General features: G+C 42.2%; 1 protein-coding gene across 1 annotated transcript in view; it reads left to right on the plus strand.

Moving 5' to 3' along the window:
• The first annotated feature begins 364 nt into the window (after positions 1–364).
• ppfia3 (PTPRF interacting protein alpha 3) overlaps positions 365–23,918 on the plus strand; it is a 36,250-nt gene continuing 12,696 nt past the window's right edge. The window contains exons 1-18 of the mRNA XM_087840035.1: positions 365–532; positions 1,531–2,314; positions 11,164–11,265; positions 11,430–11,669; positions 11,772–11,831; positions 13,636–13,764; positions 13,893–13,985; positions 14,469–14,521; positions 15,116–15,209; positions 15,422–15,556; positions 16,365–16,448; positions 16,721–16,852; positions 18,109–18,171; positions 18,259–18,338; positions 18,596–18,761; positions 19,107–19,297; positions 21,210–21,447; positions 23,728–23,861. Coding sequence (XP_087696161.1) covers positions 1,958–2,314; positions 11,164–11,265; positions 11,430–11,669; positions 11,772–11,831; positions 13,636–13,764; positions 13,893–13,985; positions 14,469–14,521; positions 15,116–15,209; positions 15,422–15,556; positions 16,365–16,448; positions 16,721–16,852; positions 18,109–18,171; positions 18,259–18,338; positions 18,596–18,761; positions 19,107–19,297; positions 21,210–21,447; positions 23,728–23,861 — 2,351 coding nt within the window. The 5' untranslated portion in view covers positions 365–532; positions 1,531–1,957. The remainder of the gene's footprint in view (positions 533–1,530; positions 2,315–11,163; positions 11,266–11,429; positions 11,670–11,771; positions 11,832–13,635; positions 13,765–13,892; positions 13,986–14,468; positions 14,522–15,115; positions 15,210–15,421; positions 15,557–16,364; positions 16,449–16,720; positions 16,853–18,108; positions 18,172–18,258; positions 18,339–18,595; positions 18,762–19,106; positions 19,298–21,209; positions 21,448–23,727; positions 23,862–23,918) is intronic.

A 23,918-nucleotide genomic window follows, 5' to 3' on the forward strand; every position in this document is an offset into this window, starting at 1 on the left:
TTCCTCTTCTCTTCGGAGTGTACCTCCACCTCTCCAGGCTCTCATCTATCTGCTCCCTACTCTTACTACAAATCATAATGCAATCTGCAAACACAGTAGTCCAGGCAGGCTTCTGCCTGACCTCATCTGTCAACCAGTATCCCACCCCTGCATTGAAACTATGTTACTCCTCACTCACAGTTTAGCTTGCACCAGTCTCGCTGTTCTCATGCATTGTATGTCCTGCACCACCCTCACATTCTTCCAATGTCATAAATAAATATTTTAAAGAAGAACCACATCCCCGGACTGCCAGTTTCACACTTTTATTCTGAAAGTCTTGACCGGATACCCCCCGTGTTCGCTACCTGCGCTTTGACGCAGCGGCTGAGCCGTGCTGTCTCTTCCACAGCAGAGAGAGGGAGGGGATGGGGCAAGCTGGTAACCGGGCTGTAACGGGGATAACCTGCAGCCTCCGTCTCTCAGCTGCTCCGATGGAGTGAACCGGGCCACGATGCGCGTTTATTTCCTTTCTCTGACGCTCATGGAAAGGGTAAGGCACACGGATTGATCGGGGTGGCACGGTGATGTGCGGCACGCAGATGTAGCCGTGCGTTAGACGGTCCAGCTGTTTTTATGGGTGGGTGGGGGGGAGCAGGGTGGCGTGTGTGTGCGGGGTGGGGGGCAGTGGGGTGTTGATAGGAAATAGACGCCTTGCAGTCGGAATAAAGCCAAGCGCGGCGCGACGCTTTGGCGACATTTAGGTTCGTCTTAGTGGCAAAAAAGGGAAATAATCCACTGATGTGTAATATCTCCGGCTTCAATCTCGTTAATTAGGCCTCCATCATTTACTGGATGATTGGCACCTCCCACCATGACGTGATAGCGGTGTGAGGCTATCCTGTGCAGCCTTTAAGCGCAGGAATATACGCTGGTTTCCACATATTTGGATCGTTTACAGTAATTAATTCCCTGTCTGAGCACTCTGTTGTTAATAAGCCTTCGGGTTCGGGAGTCGTATTTCCTCCTGGATACAGCCAGTAATTACAATTCATGATGACACCCTTTTGCCCCCCCTCCAAATAAATGTAAGAAACAGCGCCGCGTCTTTCTCCTGATGCTTGCTCCGTATTTGCGTGACGGCGTTTTGTGGACTCATTTCCGTACATCATGCGCATTCGTTATTACCATTATGGCTGTGGACGCGCGGATACATAAAGCCGAGACATATACCCAGATGGATGAATTACTCCAAGAGTATCGCGATGCTGCTCTCAGTGTTAAGAGACAGCACTGCTGCTTTTTGTGGTTTCAAAAAAAAAAGTGTCCCGTTATCGTGTGTGTGTGTGTGTGTGTGTGTGTGTGTGTGTGTGTGTGTGTGTGAAATGGATCCATATGAGTGTTGAGGACGGATCACAACCTGGCTCGTGTTGGATGCCTTCATCATTTTATTCTCCTCCAGCTCCTCTCAGCACCACATCCATCATATGTGCCTGAAAATGACCTCTCACTTTCTTCTTCTTAATCCTCTTCTTCCTTCTCCTCTTCTAGGTTCACCTGGCACCTCAGTGAAGCCTGGGCCAGGGGGTCAGAGGTCACCCACCAAACCTGCACTTCTCCCTCTTACCCCTACACCCCATCTCACCCCTTTCCTCCCCTTATACACCGGCCCCCTTTAGCTGCTGTCACCCTACACTGTCTTCTGTTCCAACAACTGGGACTGCCACCTTATAGCCTCACTCACAAATTCACAGAGCTGCCACGTCCATCCTCCCCCAGCACTTGTTTCTCGCCTGTGAGCCTCATCCAGTCAGCTTGAGAAGAAAGACCCCCCCTCCCCCCCGCACCCCCCAGAAAAAGATAAACAAACTAACTGTTGTGCATTTCATGACGAGGGCTGACCGGCCGCTCACCAGACACTCTGCCTAAGTGTCCTCGTCATCTTCTGAGATAACACCTCTCACACCCAGGCCTCAAGATGATGTGCGAGGTGATGCCCACCATCTCGGAGGACGGGCGCGGTGGAGGTGGAGGTGGCTCGTCTTCCCCGGCAGGGGGCGGAGGAGGAGGGATGGGTGGCGGAATGGGAAGCATGGGGGGCTACGGCAGCCGGGACCCGCGTGGTGGCGGTGGCGGCGGCGGTGGTGGAGGCGATGAAGGAGGAAGCACAGGAAACCTGGAGTCGCTGATGGTTAACATGTTGACGGAGAGGGAGAGGCTGCTGGAGAGCCTGAGGGAGACGCAGGACAGTCTGGGGACGGCGCATCTACGCCTACGAGAGCTCGGCCACGAGAAGGAGTCCCTCCAGAGGCAGCTTTCCATCGCGCTGCCACAGGTACAGAGGGCGGGGCGAGGGGTCAGGGGGTTCAGGAGAGCTGAAGCTGAAAAAGACACATCACTATCTTAACACACACACACACACATATGTCTCATTTCTCTTCTTTAGCTGTCTTCTCCCTCAACATAAGAGGACTTAAAGTGAAGTAGTTCACATTTCTGCTTCTCAAGGTCAGCTTGAAGGTGTGAGTGAAGGAGGGTCATGTAATGTAACAATATTCTGTGCAACAGGCCCAATCGTGGCCCTGCGCACACTCTAAGCCACAGGCAGAAGTGTACGCGTGTCCCAAATGATCGTTTTTACTCTGCAAACAGCAGTTCATGTGAAAATGCGAGTAGAATCTGCAGCCTGGTTGTTTCACAGTGTGGGTTTGGTAGCTAAATGCAATGTTCATCACCACAAATGCAATATTTACATCATTCTCTCCCACATTTTTGTTGCTCGCAGTGCTGTGGACACTGAAGGCCATCCTGCAGTAACATACAGGGATACACTGTACAACATGCACGGGGAGGAAAAGGATACAGTTAGTAGGATTAATTGCAGTTGTCTATTTACGGGAGCTTCTTATTTTGTAGATTTATCAGAGCAGGAAAAAAACGTTATGCGGTTCTTTATTATTATAACATAATTTACAAGCGTGCTGACTGACACGTGGCTGTGAATTGAAGGTGAAGTGTTCCTTTAATGTGGTGGGGAGCAAGCTGTGGGGCAGGGTCCACTGTTGGGTGTCAGAGTCACTGCATGTAACAGGGAAAATATGGAGCGAAACTAAGCTGAAAATAATTGGACTCTAAACCAACCGAGACTCTGCGGAACTTCATTTCACTAAAATTCAACCTGAATTCCTTTTGTAATGTTTATTATTGAGAAAAAGTACAAAAACCACAGCTTTAATTTAGATGTTTGTTACAAAAGAACAGGGATACTTGGCTTTTTAGGGCAAATAGTTATTAACGGTGATATAATGATTTGCATAATAGTCGATCACAATGATATTATAGTCTTAACAATAATATCTTAATATATATAGAAAATATTAAATAAGATATAATGCCAATCAGTCAAATTCATCTTTAATTATATCTATATATCTATATAAGTAATTAAGTGCAAAATGCAAGTGCACAAAGCTGGGTCTGTTACCATAACTATATGAATGCATACAAAAAGAACAAATACACACATATTTATTAGAGGTGGGAATCACCATACATCCCACGATACGATATTATCACAATACTTAACGCACGATACGATATTATTGCAATTTTTTAATATATTTTGCGATATTCAGATTCTGTACATAAAGGTAAACTTTATCAATATTCATTTTCTCTAATATCAAAGTCTCACACTCAGTCTTTCTCTCATTTCAGTTTTATTGTTGACAAACTGAACGGTTTGTATTACAGTCTAGTCCAACTTAACTGAACGCAACCATCTGGTACAATTATAGCTATTCTGAACTATGCAGTTTATGAAAACTATGCAGCCCCTTCAGCAACTGAAGAATTTGAAAGTAAATGAAAACAAAATATAATTTTACATTAAATAAAAAAGTTTTGAACTTAATTAAAATAAAACATGTCTTAAATGAAAATAAGTAAACTGTCATGTTTATTGCTGCCATAAAAAAAGTTAAACACATTTGGACAGTGAAGGAATGTCAGGATTCTTGCTCAGAAAAAGGATCAACATGCTCTGAAGGCAGAGCACAAAAACCTTTTTTGTAACAAAATATCGATTTCTGCTGTCCCTGTATCGATACATTATTAGCAAACAAAATATCACGATACTACACAGTATCGATTTTTTCCCCCACCCCTAATATTTATGATATTGTATATATGCATTACTGACACTGTATTGATGAATATTCTTTAAAAACACATCACAGGTATCTCCAGAGTTAAATGCACACAGGTTGTAACAAAAACAATGTATAATAAGCACTTAAGTAAACAAAGACGAGACATTTATGCCTCATACACCCAAGATATTGATGTATTGTGAATATGCATTTAAATACTTAGTAAACATCGTAGTACAGGAGAGCTGAAAAAGTCACAAAGCTACTTACATGTATAAAACATCAATGGCATGATGAAAAGCTGTAGGTGGAATTACAAGTAGAAGTGCTGTTTCTGAAGTGCTGTAAAAGTAAACATTATGAGTCGAGCATGTCCTTCATCAGATGTTCTCATAGTGAAAATGGTTCCTTGTTGAATTATTGATACGTGAACCTATAAGCAGGATTTCAATGTGGGAGATGGTCCAGGTGGCGCTGAGTTGGGCTCCTTTGGGGGCGTTTAAACTACAGCAACGTGGATAGAGATCGGTTTGGGTGTGTGTGAATCAGCTGAAAAAAACAAACACTTCTCAGGCTGAAAATGAATCAGCAGAAAATCTGAGGATTTTTTTTTTAATGAAAAATCGCTGATAGAGTAAAAAAGTCTAGTTACAAATTCAAACATATGTTTTCTTAATCTCCCATGATAGAAAACTGAACAGTGTGGAATTTGTGATGGTTAATTTGACATAATAGGGTATTTTTAATAATATATACTGATAACATTCAAAGTAAGTCATAACTTCGAGTACAAATTGATTATTAAAGTAGACACATGTTTATTCAACAGTCATAACAGACCTAATGCTGAAAGCAGACTGTAATGTTTTCTGGATAGTAATCAAGTACCAAATTAGAAATAGTCGAGTAAAGTACCTAAAACTTAAATATCAAAAATTCATACTTTAATAAAAACAGGTAAATAAATAAATACTACTGTAATACTAAACAATATTTTCTTACACCCGGACGTCAGGAGCAACAGGTGTAACTGACGGAGCAATTAAGGGCTCGCTGCTACATCCTAACACATACACTGCTTTATCATCTTTTTTTACTTTGAATGGACCTTCAAGAAAAACAAAACAGACATTACATTGGACTCCGAGACTTTAATCTTATAATTATGACTTTAAACTCACCACAAACTCATTACTGAGGGCATGAATCAAGTGAGAAGTGGAGTCATTTTCCCTTAGGCATTCATACACTCCGGCTCTTTTTGCAGCCAGTGATGTTGCCCTCTGCTGGCCATTAGGAAGAAAGCATTTAAGTCGCTTGAGCACCACTTTTCAGACACTGAGGCTACGTCTATCTTAGATGGAGAGATGTTTTTCCATCTCACTTTTGTTTAGTTTAGGTTAAATTTTGGTTGCTATTTGACTAAATTAAGTCTTTAAGGATCTTAAAAATACCTGAAAAACAGCACTAAGTCTTAAACGACCTTCTGGGCTTTTCAGATGTGATGCTAATATGTGTGTGGCACAGACTGGTCCTACCTGAAGCCCGGGGATGATGGCGCAGTGTTTCATTTGCCCCTGTAGCTCAGAAGCCAATATTATCCCACATCCCATGCCCGAGAGCTAATCATGTTGTAATTCCACTCAACATAGAAGAGCTCCGTCTCTATTTTCAGGCAGGAGTCATTGTTGGATGCCTCGGGCTGCGGTGTTGTCTCCCTCGTTGTTAGTACCTATTTCTCTCTCTCTTGCCACGTCTGAAATATCAAAAATGGAATAGCAGACGTAGCGGTGCTGCACGTTCTACCAGAGAACGAGTGGACGTTAAAGGGCCGTGTTCCCTCACTGAGAGGAGATCAATATGGTGCACACATCTGCAGAAGCACACAGATAGAGGAACACATGGACGGCTGTGGCACTCATACAGTAGATGAGTTCACGGAGTTTATCTGTGTGTGTGTGTAGACGTTGCCAGGAGAGGAAAAACAGGAGAGAGGGATGGAGTGAGCGACAGCACTGCTTGGAAAGAGAGAGGAAGAGAAAAAAACCTGGTGATATGAAACTCACAGAGACTAACAAATCAAGTCCATTTGCATATTGCTGCATGCTAATGAGGTCTGGAGTGTGTTTTAGATGGTGTGTATCATGACGGGGGAAGACTGACATGGATGACGGTGGGATTTAGTCATGTCAGTCATGACGCTAAGAGATTTCCGTCATCTACCTGACCGAAGTGATGCAAAGTGTCTCGTTACGGGGGTCTGTTTCACACCATCCTTTACACCAATTAATCCCAAAATTATAAAATCCTTTGGGCCCAGAACGTGCCATCTGCACACAGTAATTTCCTCCCTCGTCCTTCCTCTTCCATCTTTTCAAATAAGCCTCTTTCTTTCACTTGTTCCTCTGATCCTCCTCTATTTCAGCCCAGTGAGCACATCAGCTCAGAGGCTTGTTACAGACTGTACACGCTGTACTGTATAAATGCGTTTTTGGCTGATAGAGAGTGTGAGGTAAGGCGCCTATTTGCTGCCGTGTGGGTAAACTGATCACTCTTAGCACGGAGCGAAGATAACAGCAGCCGGCGCGCATGCATCAGCACGCTTTACTGGCTCGTTTGCATAAGCATTTTTTCCCCCAAAACACACATGCTTTGGCGCACACGTGCTCAGGGACGGTCATGTGCTCTGCATCATGTGTGCATCACGCCACGGTCACACACGAGAGGACAATCAGAGCACGGGCGGGCGCTTATGGTACACATTGTGTGCATGGGTGTGAGATCGCAGAAGCAAAAACACAACCTCAGCTGCTGAGAGCTGAGAATATCACCCTCTCTGTTGATTTGTTGCCATAGATTTTGATTGTAACTATTATGTGGCTGACCTCACAAAATATACATAATTGGAGTAAATTACACAAAATCACAACATTTCAGTTGGACCGCTGTCAGTTGGAAAAAGAAAGACTGGGCCGGCCTAATTTACTCTCGTGCTTGTTTAACCTCCAGCTTTTAATGATGGGAGATAGCGGTCCATGCTTATTGCGCAATTAAACCAATTTCAGGTGCAACGCCTGCAATAAACCCGGTGGTTAGATTTTATATCAAGGTCTGGACTCCATGAGCGCTGCGGTAGACATGGCAAAGACCGTACTGTAAGTGAGTCGTTTCCTTCTTCGGTCGCAGTGTAGCCGCTTTTCTGTGCAAGTATGCGTTGATTGAATGTGCTGGAATTCTTTGAGGCCAATGAGCTTTGAGCTCGCTAATGAAATCAAGATCTGTCAAACGGTGTGCTGTGGTTAATTGCACTGTAGGTTAACGGAAAAGATTGGCCGTAAAAGCCTCCTGTTGGCTTTTACTGCTGCGCGTTTCGCTTTCTCTGGGATAGACGGCCAAAGCTGGAGACGGTAACATACTCCTGTAACGATGAAATAAAGGAGTTTGGTTGGAAAAAATTTGCGGTCATTGAAATTATTTGCTTGTTTTGCCTCCACTTTGTTGACATTTATACTTATCATAAGAGGGTAAAATCCACTGAAAGGCACCATTAGAAATGAAATGCAGCATAAACATACCAACTTATAACCTTCCCAACTCTTCTGAGGTTTAAGTGTGAAAGTCTGAAGCACATTTAGTTAAAGTATGAACTTGGCATCATGTCTGTGAGCTTACCTGTGATCGACTTATAATGAGTAAATCTATTTAGTGGGTTTGACCTGAGTGTTGGCTGATGACGTGGACTCTCCACACTGGGCAGGTAAGCCCGAGACAAGCGAGCGTTTTCCTCACAGATTGACATGACATGTCACGATCATATCAGTGTTTCTACTGGCCCAAAGATAACACGGGAGGGAGTAATGGACACATATATGCTGGTTTGCTGATGTAAAAGGTGCCTTTTGTCCTAAACATACACTTTGATGATTCAGAATATTGTGACCGCTTGGTTATGAGCCACAGATGCCACTTTGAAGACTGGTTAGCTTCAATTTTTCCTTGGAAAAAAGTGGCACTAAACTTCACAGCATGGAGTCTTTTTTTCGCTTTCATGTTTGTTTTTTAATTATTATTAATTTTGGAAAAGTGGCCAAAGTTAGAGGAGGTAACCCCATGCTGACAATCGTTCCAATGTAGTTAATCCAAAGTCTGGCAACAAGATTTTCAGTAATCATGAAGTTATTTGGTGGTTTCACATGCTCTCAGCCAATACTGAGCCAGCAGACAATAAAAAAAATCAATCAAAGGAGAATTTTTGGTCTACACCTTCCGTGCCAAGAAGTCATGAAGAAAACTTTGATGATAGCATGCATTGACCATAGCGTTCTTTCAATATGCTTTTAAACATCGGAGCATTTATTTCTGCCCAGAGTTGCATTAATTTTTCACCAAGGTCTTGTATTGATGCTGGATGAGTCGGACTGTGTGGAAAATCTTCTCCAGCGTATCCCAAAGATTCTCAGTGGGTTTAAGGCCAATCCATGTGTGAACATGATGCCTGACGCTCCCAGAACCTCTCTTTCACAGTCTGAGTCTGATGAATCCTGCCGTTGTTATCTTGGAATATCTCTGTGCCATCAGGGAAGAGAAAATGCATTGATGAAATAACCTGCTCAATTGCTTTATTCACGTAGTCAGCTGACCTCATTTTTTGGCCAGATAACTTTGCTAAATAATAATGTAAACTTTATTGACCGCTGTGCATTTCACCCTTTCACTCAGTGAAGCAGAGGGCAGCCGCAAATCCAGGGAGCAGTGTGTAGGGACGGCCCCTTGCTCAGGGGTATAGCAGGGTAGCCATTCAGTGGATTCGAACCCCCAACCTTCCAATCATGGGGTGACCACGCTACCTACTGAGCTATCCCTGCCCTGCGTGGAGACCTGACTAAGCAACCCTAGATTATAACAGAGCCCTCCACAGGCTTGTACAGTAGGCACGAAGTGGGATTGGTGCATTACTTCCAGTGTTGGGGAGTAACGGAATACATGTACCGCCGTTACTTATTTAAAATACAAAATATGAGTAACTGTATTCCGTTACAGTTACCGTTTAAAAAGGTGGTATTTAGAATACAGTTACTTTGTTGAAATAAATGGATTACACGGCGGTACTTTCCTGTTTCATAGTGTCGCGGGTCAGGACTGTTTGGGTTTTGTTTGACAGCTACGTTCTGTTGTTCCAGGCGGCAGCGTTACGGTTGCCATGGTTACAGGGTGACGCTCTCGCTCTGCGTGTTTCCTGGGTGAGAGAGCGCCTGTTGTTGTTGTTGTGCTAAGCTAATAGGCAGAATGCTACAGGTATAGCTCTAAAGAATGTAGCATCATAGGCAGTGTAGTCCGTGCTGCAGGGAGAATGGACTGCCATACACGTTATGTGTCTGTGAGCGAGGGAGGGAGAAAAAGGAAAAGTACGAGCTGTCATCGAGCAAAAACGGGAGCTGGAAGCATGTAAATATAATAATAACCACTGCAGCCAAGAAGAGTGCCTGACGAGCCCAGTTGTAAGTAAGCTATTAAGACTCGACTGTACACCGTGTTCGTGTTTTCCTCCGAAACAATAAGTTCTGTTGGAGCAGCCTTTCAACGCCTCTCTCTGTCTCTCGCTAGCAAAGTTGACCCAGACAACAAAGTAAAGCTAGTTTTCAGCTACGAGCCCGACACAGAACCCACCGTATTAGCCAGAGGACCCTTTACTACGGTTCGGAGCCGCGGACCTTCAGTAACAGTAATAAATCACAGCAATAGTACATTCATGTAGTTGTAAACAGCATGATGATATATTAAGTAATCCAAAGTATTCAGAATACCTTACTCTCATTGAGCAACGTAACGGAATACGTTACAGGATACATTTTGGGGCATGTATTCTGTATTCTGTAATGGAATACATTTTAAAAGAAACCTTCCCAACACTGATTACTTCATATGATGCATCAATCAGGAAAATCTGGACTCTGTCTGATATTTATGCACCTCAGCAAACTGAAGCATTTTTTAAATAAGCCTCACCGATGAGTGGTTTTCTGAAAGTAACTAGAAAAACATTTTTCCATTAATATGAGGTATGCTGTTAAATATATACACCAAATATTCAATCAGGAATACAGAAATTAATGTGAAAATAACTGAAATAAAACAAATGTACCATACCAGCTTCATATATAAAGCACTTTAACATAAAACCAGGGTTCACAAAGTGCTGTGCATATACAAATAGCATAAGCAAAGTAAAATAAAATTAAATAAGATAAAATAAAATAAGTTACTAAATAAATAAGATAAAATAAAACATGTTAAAACAAATTGAGTCAACCCCTTGAAGAGTGCCAAAGGCTTCAGCAAATAAATATGTTTTAGGACAAGTTTTAAGAGATTTCAAAACAAATAAAAGGACGTTAAAAACTATCCTAAAATGTACAGGTAGCTTGATGGCAATAAAAACAAACAAATGAAAACAGAAATGATCCATTTACATCACACTTTCTAAATGAATTTGTGACTATCATCAATTTTCATATTGTTTTGCTGCATTTCATGATTTATTTATTCATTAAATCATTTATTTATTCCTCTATATGTTTTTGATGAAGGCAGTTTTGATTGCATATAGATCGGGGTCAAAATTAAAGCAAATAAAGTGACACCAAAATGTAACAAAATGAGTTTGTATATATATATATATAAATATATATATATATATATATATATATATATATATATATATATATATTCTCCTCACTACATTTATTGGTGTCTGATGGAGAAGCAGAAGCAGATTCATGTCTTATTTGCAAAGCATCTTTAAAATAAAAGAAAACCTTGCAGCTTAATGTAAATCAGCTGTCACACGTTTCCTGACTGAATTTGAACTTCCACCCGTACGTCCCACCTGCCTGACCTTTCTGTAATCATTCTTGGATGAATGAGAGGTAAAGCAGTGTGTGTGTGTGTGATCAGTATGTCTAACCTGCACTCATGACCTCATGCAGCAGCAGCACTGTTCAGTCAATAACAGCACCCTCTTGTGACCTTGCAGGAGTTTGCAGTGCTGACCAAAGAGCTGAACCTCTGCCGGGAACAGCTGCTGGAGAGAGAGGAGGAGATCGCGGAGTTGAAGGCAGAGAGGAACAACACACGAGTCAGTACACTTCCATGTCTGTTTTACGTTATGCTCTCCTCTCATCCTGGCATGCAACCTCGCCTTTTCTGAAAGACTTCACACGAGAAAACGTAATCCTCTGAGACATATCAGAGGCGCACTGTGGTGAGCTTTTACTGCATGTGAACCACATGTGTTTCCAGCTGCTGCTCGAACATCTGGAGTGCCTGGTGTCCCGCCACGAGCGCAGCCTGAGGATGACCGTGGTGAAGAGGCAGGCCCAGTCTCCGGCCGGGGTCTCTAGTGAGGTGGAGGTCCTAAAGGCCCTCAAGTCCTTGTTCGAGCATCACAAAGCTCTGGATGAGAAAGTGCGCGAAAGGCTACGGGTAGCTCTGGAGCGCGTGGCGGTCCTGGAGGAGGAGCTACAGTCTTCCTCCCAAGAGGTGAGTCCCTGTTTCCCTCCCACTTAGTTTTCTTTCCAAATTAGAAATGGAAGATGATTACAGATGGGGCCTCTTTGATGATTCTCTTTGCCTCGTTTTTAGGTTCTCTCTTTAAGGGAGCAAATCAAACGACGCCAGCAAGGACTAGACAACGGCAAAGAGGTAATCGAGCGCATTTCATAGGCAATAACTGTACATACAGATCATAAAGCACAGTCAGCTTATTGTAGAGGGCAGAAAACAGGTTGGTCTTAGAGTTGTGTTCATGCTGACCTGACCTGTGATATTGTCACAGCAACACATATATACTCTCTGCACGCAGCAGAGCAAAGCTGAAAAAACATGGCTGACATTACAAACCGCTGTGTTGTTAGCGTGTAGAAGGTTTCCCGTGTTGACCATCTGTAGCTAGGCTCATAGACCCGCATTGTGTCTGTTCGCACGGTCTTTGGGTACACAGTGTGAAGGATTATAGGAATGTTAACTAACACAAGAAAGGGAGTGACAGTGGAGTTCACCACAAAGAGAAAGAAGCACAAAAGAGCAGAAACAAAGACAGCTGAGAATTTTCATTGTCTTTAACGCTCTGTTCTCAGCGACGAGGCCGTTTGACTGTTGTGGCTTCCTTACTTTCCGAGGCGCAGCACAAACACGAGCAGGAGTGGTCCATAGTGTGTACGCGGGTCTGCAAAGCAAAGCTCTGACTTCAACACTTGTAGTTTAATATCAGAGAAACACTCATTGTTATACAAGTAACTTTTTAACATTAACAATAAAGCGTTTAATCATGTTTTGCTATCTTTTGCTATTTTTCCTCAGACTGCATACGTAGATCTTAAAGTCAGGGTACAAGAAATAAAAGCAGCTGCTGTTTAAAGCTGCATAAATCTTTCCTCACTCTGCAGCTGGAGCGTTGATCAGGTGCCGCTGATTGCCAGAAGCTGCTGCAGTTACTGCAGTAACTGTATACAGTTTATTCTTAGATCAGTACAAGTATCATATAGCTTACATCAGTGTCAGTTTATTCCCGTTAAGCAGCATTTCAGTCATTCTTCAAGGAGGAAGTTATGCACTGGTGGTTAGCACCGATGCCTCAAAGCAAGAAGTTTGAATCCCATCCATCTCTGCATGTCAAACCAGTGAGCTAATTCATTCAATTGATGGTGGCTTGAGATGTTTTTATCAACATGTTATGTTCCTTGGTTACATAGATATCACAATATGATGTGTGTGTTGTGTTGAAGTGTACTGATTATCAAATAGTGTGAAACGGTCACAATTGGATGAATTATCATATAACCCACCCCCTATCTGCAACAGGGTTTCTTAATTGCTTAAAAACTGTGCATTTCACAGTGTTAACGAAGAAAACTTACTTAAAATACTAACTGTTGTTTCTTTTTTTATGTACAAAAGCTTAACGAAAGAGAAAAACTGTGTAAAATCCCTGCTCCCACTTTGAAAGATGAACACATTGTAAAACCTGCACATTCACATGCACCTCTCATTCAATAACCAGACCAGCCCGACAATATATATACATTTTTTAAACCTGGGCAATTTAATAGAATTTTAAAAAAATTGAGTATTTCACACGTTTTTAAACCACTGTGGCACAAGACAGTCCTCTGAGTGGAAGATTAGGTTTCAGATGTTACAATAATGTTACAATAATGTTACAATAATTTACAATAATGTTACTTTTAACATATAGAAATTAAACATATTGCATTATAATTTTTATCTTACATTTCTGCAGATACAACTTTTTGCTCCACTGCAATTAAATGTTGCAGAGTTCAAATTTAAGTTCTTAAATTTTGCTTCCTGGGGCGGAAATCTTTGCTTTAAAGGAAAAGAAACACGACAGCAAAATCCCCGGAAAACCCATAAACTCTGGAAGTTTTATTCTTAGTAATCATAATTTATCCTTTTTATATTAAATACAGTAAATCTTTTCTTTCAGAGGCTTCCCAACGGACCGTCCTCCATCCTGGACGACGGCGAAATTGACCGGCAGAGAGAGGGCGAGATAGAGAGACAGAGGTCAGAGCTGGGACAGCTGAAAGAGCGACTGGCCCTCATGTGCAGACAGGTATTCGTTGAGGAGCTCCTATGGTCAAATGCTCTTAGCAAAACAAGCAAAATATCGCAACTCTGGAATGCTAACAGACAGAAAACGATGTGTGCCCGTTTAGCCTTGTATCCTTCATTTCCTGTCAGGTTGGCGAGATCGAGGAGCAGCTGACGTCTGCCAGGAGGGAGCTGGCCCGATCAGAGGAGACCAACCAGAAACTACAGAGGGATCTAAAGGAGGTGTGACACTCCGAGCTATGTCGTTCATACTTTTTTGTTGTGGTTACTATGCTGTTTGTTTACGTGGCTGCAGCAACTGCTGCTGTATGCAAATCACCGCGTAGCCGTGATGTCACCGGTAGAGCTGCAGGCGATTTTTCGCATGGATGTGGGCCGCTTAATCAGTCAGTGCGCTGGCAGCTGAGTGAAAGGCGTGCGGAGCGTTTTGGAATTAGAGGTAGTCGAGCGAGTTTAATCGGCAAACTTTTACTTCATGCCACGGCCTGTATCCTCCCACCCAACCCCCACTCTCACTTCTGTTGGACATAACAGGGTGCTTCTGACATCTGTCAGCGATAACTATCAACCGGTCATTATCATTCCTTAACTAATAGCAGTTCACACTGAGTGAATTATCTTTTTGAGAACGCCTCCTTGTAAATTTACCATTTGGTCTCTTACGCCTTTCTATTTGTTTCTCACAGTGGTTACATATTTTCACAGGCGCTCTGTCAAAGGGAAGACATGGAAGAGAGGATCACCACATTAGAGCGCAGGTTTGTGTTTTGTCTCCGCGTCCATCAACACGGAGAAAGTGCAGGATGGAAAATCTATAAAGACAGAAACAGTAGAATGGAAAAAGAACATTCAGAGCTATTGAATGTGCTAAACTATATTAGGTATTAATTCATGAATTTAATTATCTGCATATTCATTCCCCCTATTTGTTCCCATTTATTTTTTGTTTTGTTAATTTTTGAATTCATCTATTTGTTTCATAAAATTTCCTTGCATTTTGTCCCTAATTCATCTTTTTCCCATTTAAAATTGGCATTTTTATAAAAAAACATGCAAATCTCATATGAAGTATGTCATATAAACTTTCCTTTCACACCAGATTCCCTCCCAGAAACAAAATACATGAATAAAAACACAGATGAAACAATTTTATTAATAAAATGAGCTTTATTTTTTTTAAGGAATACAGGGGCAAATTTAAACATTTACTCTCATATTTTATAAATTAATTGTGTGCATTTACCCTGGATATTTATTATTTTTGGTAGATTTATTTCTTTATAGTTGACATGAAGATGACCTTTCTTCCAAAATCCCGTCCACTCACGTCTCTGTTGGGGTCTGGTTTGCAGGTACCTGAGTGCCCAGAGGGAGGCGACTTCTCTCCATGACATAAAAGATAAGCTGGAAAACGAGCTGGCCAGCAAGGAGTCACTCCACAGACAGGTTAGGTTAACGGTCCCTTTCATCTCCATGCGTGTTCATGTCTCTGCTGCTGATTGGCAGCTTGGCTGTGTTTCGCATTGGCACAGAAAGAGCATCATTAGTGCCTTTTCTACTTCCCCCCCGACGGCTTTAAACATGTCTTTTTGCCCCCGGCAATCTTCTATTGCGGTCCGAGTTCCACCTGCACTCCCTGACATCCCGCTTTCCTGCAGAGTGAAGAGAAGAACCGGCAGCTTCAGGAGCGTCTTGATGATGCCAAACAGAAGCTGCAGCAAACCCTGCAGAGAGCTGAGACGCTGCCTGAGATCGAAGCCCAGCTCGCCCAGAGAGTGGCTGCACTCAACAAGGTGTGTACGTCCTAATCGGCCTCAGTAAACCCCTGTTGGTGTATTTTGGAGCGATCTGACAGGTTTGCCAAAGTCTTGCGAGCCTTTTTATCCCCAATCGTGTTTTTTTTTTAAACAGCAAAATTTTCTTGAGACAAAATTTAGCACGTAGATGTGTGTGCACAAATTTGGTGCGAGCTGGAATGTGCAGCAATGCAGAGACTCAGTTGCATGCGTGAGTACATGCAGGCAGGTGCAAGCAGGAGCATTTGTAAGTGCATGTTTGTGTGCATTCACGCCCACATAAAGTGTAGGAAAAAAAACACACAAGATGTCAAAAGATAGAAGAATAGCAAATATTTGATCAAGCCTTGGCAGCAATACATAATCAGACAAGCTGAGATGAAAGCCCGCTCAGGGCACAGAGTGAGCACAGCTATTACATCCTTGGGTGCTCAGCACGTCAAGGACTGTACACCGCAAAAATTCTTCCTGACTGACTGATTTAATGGCATGCATGTTAACCTCTTGCATTCCCATAAAAAAATGGTTTCCTCACTCCAAAAAATTTGCATAGAAGTCGCTCTGCTCTTATTAGTCAAACCTCTTCAACGACTACTGCTTCTACATGTTCGGGCAGGAAGGCTGTTGTGGAAGGAAAAGATTAATGTCCTGTAAGAAACAAGAAAACAAACGTTCCTGTAACGATGTGAGCTGTACAGGCATGTAACTAATTGAAGGAATAAGTCAACAAGCTGTTCCTTTTGTGTTAATTTGTATTAGTGTTGCAACACGATTCAGGCTCTAACCTTGCTCTCCAATCGCTCAGGCGGAGGAGCGTCATGGTAACTTTGAGGAGCGACTGCGACAGATGGAGGCGCAACTGGAGGAGAAGAACCAGGAGCTACAGCGAGTGAGTCATGCTTGCTTTTCCATCTTTCTGTTTTCATCCTCCCCCTCTTTTCCTTTTGTCAGGATTTACTCTGCACAAAGGCGCACTAATTTTCTAAACCCTGTATTTGACCGTGCACATTCAGATTGAAGTCGTTGTCTCTCTCTCTCTCTCCCTCTGTCAAGCAGATTCCCTGTTATTAACTCTCTCTCCCCCCCCCCCCTTCTCTCAGCCTCTGCACTGATTTTTAAAAATCTTTCCCTCTCGCTCATCTCGCTTACCCTGCCCCTCAGGCGAGGCAGAGGGAGAGGATGAATGACGAACACAACAAGCGCCTCTCTGACACGGTGGACAAGCTGCTGTCCGAGTCCAACGAGAGGCTGCAGCTCCATCTGAAGGAGAGGATGGCTGCCCTGGAAGAAAAGGTGACCGCCTCCGACCACAGAAAGAGTTTCCAGCCAAAGATTTTTTAAATCAGAACTGCATTAACTGCAGTAAATATTATCTTAACCCACAAATTAACCCCTGGCCTCGGGTGCCTTCACTCAATTCTCTGCCCTCCAGGAAGTGACCAGTTTAAACTTGAGTACATTCCCGAGCCGTGCCTCAAACATCCATTAGCTCTTTTTGTGTCTTACTTTTCATTATTCCTGGAACTCATTAATTTATAAATACAGAGATTTACTACATGTAATAGACATAAACATCCAGATTAGAAATGCCTGGTGGTTGATTTTTTTTGTTAATCTCTTATCTACAATCTGTGCTTTATTTGCACTATCAGCAAACAAAAAGGTTTCTTTTCTAAATGTAAACTGCTGTGATTTTACAGCAGGTATAAAGTCCTGTTGGTGATAAATTCCAGGTGGGATTAGGTTTAAAGGAATGTGCTTAAAAGTGGAGCTTTTCGTTTGCAGGGTAGCACAGAGAGTTGGTAAGATGCTTACTGAGCTGTTACTTGTAGCATTGATAGTTTGCTGTAAATGTAGACTTTAAATTATACTCCTGGATTTTGAGATACGTAACATTTATAGCTGACAAATAATACTTTATTGTGAACAGGTAACACGGACAAAGTTAGCCAGTGACACAGTTTAACCTGAAAACTGCATGTCTTGTGTGATGCAAGTCATTGAGTTCTTGCTAAAAAGGCAAATCAGTAAAATGTCTGGGGTTCAAATTCGACAGCCAGCTGGAGACTTCTCTCCAAGCACTCTGGCTTCCTCCCACAATTCAAGAAATATGCACATTAGGTTAACTGGTGATTCTAAATCGACTGTAGGTATGAGTGGTCGTTTTTTTCCTTTTTGTTAGCCCTTGAAAATTAGTGGCCTGTCGAGGGTGTACCCCATGTCTCACCTCATAAGTGCTCAGATAGGCTGCAGTGCAGCTGCAGCCCTGAACTGGCTAAGCAGAAGAAACCGAATGGGTAGATGTTTATGAAGAAGTTGCATGCATCTGTGCTTTAATGCAAACATTTCTATATATGCACTGCTGTTATTGTAGATGTAATTTGCATATGTAGATCATCTGTAATTCTAATGAAACACTGGCAAGAAATTGAGTCCCTTTAAAAAAACACACTGTTGGCAGACAGTAGACTAATTTTCTCAGATAGAACAAATAAAGTTTTCCTGAAATTCTCCTCATACTCTTATTACTTCTTATCATTTTTCTCCAGAATGCACTATCAGAGGAACTGTCCAACATGAAGAAACTCCAGGATGATCTGCTGGCAAACAAGGTGACCATACATCCAGGTTTTATTCTCAGGTTAAGCTAGCAGACATGATTTTCCTCTTTTCTCTACCATTTTTTTTTTCATTTGCAGGATCAGCTGATCGCTGAGCTGGAAAGGCTTCAGCTGGAGTTGGATCAGCTGAGAGCGAGGCCTGGGGGCTCTTATTCCAGGTTGGTACCATCACTTGGACAGCTGTAGCTGTACGTCGACTGGCTACTGTTGGGCTGTATCTTCATTTTCCGTGCTCTTTTGATTTAATCCTCTATTATTAGACCATTTTAATTTTTCACATTGATATTTTCGTTTGCAGTATCTCAGCTTTGGAGTTGGCACATGTTATGCTTTAGTACTCCACTTTGTTTGCTACTTGTGTGTAGGGTTAATCGTTTCATCTTATCGTGTCTCATCTCTTCTTTTATTTTTCCAGTCGCTCTCTGCCAGGCAGCGCTCTGGAGTTGAGGTATTCCCACGGAGGCGGGTCCCTCCCAACAGGTTCCACCACTCACCTGGATCCCTTCGGTAATGCCTCTGCCGGAGGCGCAGGCAATCGTCACTGGCCCCGCTGGAGCTCTGCTCATGAGGACACTACCAAGGTGAGATATTTTAAAAGGTGCTTCAGAAATCACTCTTCAAAGGTTTAAAAGTGAAAGTTGGGATCCTTAAAAAGTTAATTTTATTAGTAGCAATTTTCAACAGCACTGAATCACTGCAGCTCAAGAAATAAGTTAAATGGGATTTGAGATACACAAAATTAGATGTTCCTAGCATAGACTGTATACAAAAGATGAACATTAACCTTTTTTTTGGGATGCTGCACTCTGCACATGAGTTATTTCATATACCTACAAACTCAATTTGATGTTGAATGATTGGTATTTGCAAATGGGATCAGATGCCCGTTGTGTAGTGAATCATCCTGTCTCGCTTTGTGTGTGCAGTACTCAGATTGGGATCACACTCTGATTGGGACTGGGTTCCAGCCAGGCATGGATGTGGGATGCTCAGACGATGAGGACGACGGGGAGGCTCGGTTTGGCTCCGAGCTTCTGTCACCCAGCGGACAGACGGATGTGCAGACCCTGGCCATCATGCTGCAGGAACAGCTGGAGGCCATCAATAAGGAGATCAAGTAAGGAACGCCAAGAGCGCTTAGAGATTCAGAGAAGTAAGAATGTGAGAAACACCTCCCTACATGCTGCAGACTGATTCACACCAACACCTGCTACAACATCAAAAATAAACATAACAGCACCTCTCCGACATGTCCTGAAGAGAAAATGCAGTTGTGGAAGAATTAATCAGATCCTGCTAGTGATGAATTAATACATTATTAGATTGTTTATGGGTGCACTGACGCATAAGCAGCAGTTGCTGCTACTCAAGGTGGAATTAGTCTTAACAACTGTGGACCCCCTTTTTCCTACAGAACTGCTTGAATTCTTCATGGCCAGTGTTGGTCAAGTTACTTGAAAAAAGAAATCAGTAACTAATTACTGATTACTTCCCCAAAAAAGTAATCCCATTACTTTACTGATTACTTATTTTCAAAAGTAATTAATTACTTAGTTACTTTTTAAAAACACGATTTACAACCTGAATAGGTGATAAAGTGATAGATCTTTCAGCCCAATTCTACTTTTTCTGCATAATCCATCATACAAAATGTAATCAAATGGAAAAGTCTCTTTTTAAAACTTGTTTTATTAGTTTTAATCTTTTAACTTTATGCATCAAGCAAAAATTAAATTATATGCAACATTCTCTGACTGGAAGAAATTTGTTTAACATTTAAACCTATTTTCTGCACATTCCAGCACATAAAATAAAATATTTTTTTGTGTTTATACTCAGTCTTTCAAATAAATGCAAGTGAAACACAGCAGAAATATCAAAGACTAGCGGTCCTGTTGCTCTATTTTCACCTGTAAAGCAGGCGGAGGTTTACCCTGGTGCAGGTGTGCCGCAGCAGTCAGTGGAAGAATCCGCGAGTTTCTCTGTGAATTTCACATTACGTGGTAGCGCACTCGGTGCTTGCTCGGAAGTTAAGGGGTTTTTTTTCCCCGCGCAGTGAACAGCGGACACTAATGTTTTTGTCACTTTTTATGGAATCAAACTCAAAGTAAGGTCAGTACTTCCACGCTTTAAACGCTGCACGCTCATACTCTCTCCCGCACTCGATATATTATCCATTGTTGATCTGCACACAGCTGTTGCCACGAACGTTGCACTCGCTTACGTCATTGTCATGAGACACGCTCGCAAGAAAATCACGGTTTTAGTGACGCAGCAACGCAGCGTGCTTACGGGAAAGTAACAGTAATCTAATTTCCGTTTTTTGCAATAGTAATCCCTTCACTCGTTACTCGAAAAAGTACTCGGATTACAGTAACGCGATACTGCCCATCTCTGTTCATGGCACAGATTCAACAAGGCGCTGGAAACATTCATCAGAGATTCTGGTCCAATTGACAGATAGCATCACACAGTCGCTTGTCGGTCGCACATCCATGATGCAAATCTCCAGTTTCACATCCCAAAGGTGTTCTGTTTGGTTCACAGCTGAATTTGACTTATCAGCAATTAACATTTTGGGAAAACGCACTGATTAGCTTTCCTGTAGAGGTCTGAGTGAGGAGAATTTGCCTATTTGTCTAGATTAAATAATTAGCTAGAGCCATCAACTGCTAAGCTAGCATGGCGAATAGTAGACAAAGCCATTTCTTACAGAATAAACACACAAAGTAGAAAAGTAAATTTGCCAAATTAAGTGTCGCAGCTTATATGTGCAGTAGATATATTATTAGATAGAGCCAGAGGAGTTGATTCTTCTTGTCTCCAGTAATTCTGCTCTGCTGGCTGTAGCTACATTCATGACTATGGTATCAATTTTCACAGCAAGAAAGCTACCAAGCTTTTTTTTTCTCCAAACCGTCAAACCACTTCTTTAAGATTGTCCTGATTTGTTTAGAGCTCCAGGACACTTCTGGAGCCCTTTTCTGAGTTCTAATATTATCCACATGTTTGTTGCCCTGAAAACCCAGATTGATCCAGGAGGAGAAGGAGAACACAGAGCTGCGTGCCGAGGAGATCGAGAGCCGGGTCAGCGTAGCTTTGGACAGTCCGCCCATCCCTCCCTCTTCCCTGGGGAGAGACAGCACAGGACGGGGCTTCATCCCCACTTCCATCACATCCTCCACCCTGGCCTCCCCATCTCCCCCCAGCTCCGGGCACTCCACCCCTCGTCTGCCTCACTCCCCTGCCCGTGAGACCGATAGACAGGTACGACTGGAATGTAGAGAAGAACTCCTATTTCAGTTCGTGTTAACCTTTTTACCTCGTCTTGGTGTCAGCCTCCCTGTTTATGCAGACAGCTCCTCCAGACAGTGAGTCATTTAAATAAAGCATAAGTAATCACGCAGATGGGGTCAAGAAGTTTAGTTATTCTTCAGCGGCAACAATGTCAGATTGGGAAAGTTTGATTTAAGTGACTCGTGGTGCGGTATGAAGGTTCCAGCAACGGGCAGATAGATTACAAGTAATGGTGCAATAAACAAAAAACAAGCTGTCAGTGGTGATTTTGAAAATTGATCATGTTTATGTAGGCGTTCAGTGAGAATGACAAGATTGGTTACAGTTAGGAAGCTGGATGTAAGCCAAGGAAAACAACTCTTTTAAGGCTGTAGCAGGAAACCTAGTCGGCTTCGGCTCCTCTTCATGTCATAAAGGTGAGCTGTGCAACTAAACTTGTAAAATCAAAGAACTCCTCTTGCATTAATCTCAATTTTTAACCATTTGGTTAAAAAAAAAACAGGAAAAGGAAAACATTTCTAAACAAATAGGATATATTAATATAACAGTTGTTGATTAGTAGATTTTGCTCATGTTTTTCAAAGCAGGGCTTGCTGTTGTCCCCTTTTTCCATTTTTTAGTTGTTTACATGCATCATTGTTGGACAGAGTTGAGAGAATCAGGTCTGGACAGCGTCTGAAGTTGACTTTCTCGAGGATAACACACAGAAAGACACTGACAGCTTCAGACAAGTTGTTAGAAATGGATATATTTTGTTCCGTTACGTCGCAGTCAGAAATCATTCGAAGGCAAAACTTCAAACGTTTTATTCAATCTAAATCGAGCAATTTGTGGCTAAGATGAATCTTATTGTTGGGACCTACAGTCACGTAAATAACGAGGTTTTCACCGTGCTGCGTGCAGTCGTGTGAACAAATACACTCCATGATTCAGCAGCTTGTAGAACCACTTCTAGCAGCAATAACCTGAAGTATTCATGAAGTGATCAGTTTCTGTGTGCCTTTATTAGTGTCTCACATTGTTGTGCATTAATGTTGGCCCACGCTTCTTCACAATATTGGTTCGTTTCATTTCATTGTGCATTCATTTAAGCACAGCGCTCTTAGGACACCGCCACAGCATTTCATTCTGAGCTCCGACTCGGTCTTTTCTGTTTTGGTGTAGATTCTTTTTGTGAATTTGCTGCTGTGCTTGGCGTCGTTGTTCTGTCGTGTGACTTAGTTTTAGCTGTCAAACAAATGGCGTGACATTTGACTTTAGAATCTGTCGCAAAATCGATCAATGTAGAGCAGTGAGACAAACCACGGAGGCCCCAGAAAAGTGCAATCAAACGATGAGTTTATTAACACACAGGAGAAAACATCAGCATATGTCCTCTTGTGGACACTTATAAAGCAGTGGGGTACACGCCCCCCCCCCCATGGCGTCAATTACAGATTAAAATAGGGTCCAGACATTAGTCACAATTAATGGTACATCTTGTACATTTTTAATGGCTATAAACAGACATAGAACTTCTCTTTTCTATAACACCTTCCATACAAGGTAATAAACTTCAAGCCCTCAGGGTCTCTGGGGCTAATTATTGACTCTGGTCATCTGTTGCCAAGTAGAGTAAAATATAGTGAGACACCAAATGAGTTAAAGCCTCAGGCCTGACACATTCTGTATGTATTGTAAGCATGCATTGCAGTTATCCTTCTATGTTCTAGCTTCCCTCAGCATGTATCACCTGGACAGTCACGCCAGTGAAGCTTAAGACCCTTAATGAACCGAACATCAACTCGAAATAAGCACAAATATGCAATGTGTATGAAATACTTCTAACCGTACTTGTAATAAGAGTTTACATAATGGAGGGATCCTCAAATGGACATCTTCAATAAACAACTTTAATGCAATATCAATACTGTGAGAAATATTATTAAATGGAATAATGCTGTAAAGAATGTTATTAATGCAGTTATAATGATGCGGATTATATGGCAGCAATAAAAAACTTCTGTATCTCCACAAATCCTGCAAAAATGTAAGAAATCAGTTTCGGCCAGTCTCAGTCACAGTTGTGGCTTGGCAATATTAATAATGATGCTACAACAGGTAAAAAAACATACTTAGAATATAGTAGCTAATATTTTTTTAATTTACAGACGAAACATTTAAGCAGAGCAGAGCTCACATCATCCATAAAATGATGATTTTTGTGTTTGCATCTACTGCAAATTATACAGTTTACATTTTATATTCCAGAACAGCAAAGATGATGACCGATCCCTCGCTCTTCTCGACTCCACACCTCCTCCCACTCCTCGTGCGCTGCGATTGGACAGGATGGCCCTCACCCATCCGGGAGCGATGCTCGATGACCCCAGAGAGTTTCGCAGGTAAGACGGCTGCGCATTCAAGCGTGATGCTTTCAATGTGTATTTGTTTTTCCAACT

This window comes from Neolamprologus brichardi, chromosome 4 (genome assembly GCF_056152115.1).
Source record: "Neolamprologus brichardi isolate AB-2024 chromosome 4, ASM5615211v1, whole genome shotgun sequence".
Taxonomy (NCBI): domain Eukaryota; kingdom Metazoa; phylum Chordata; class Actinopteri; order Cichliformes; family Cichlidae; genus Neolamprologus; species Neolamprologus brichardi.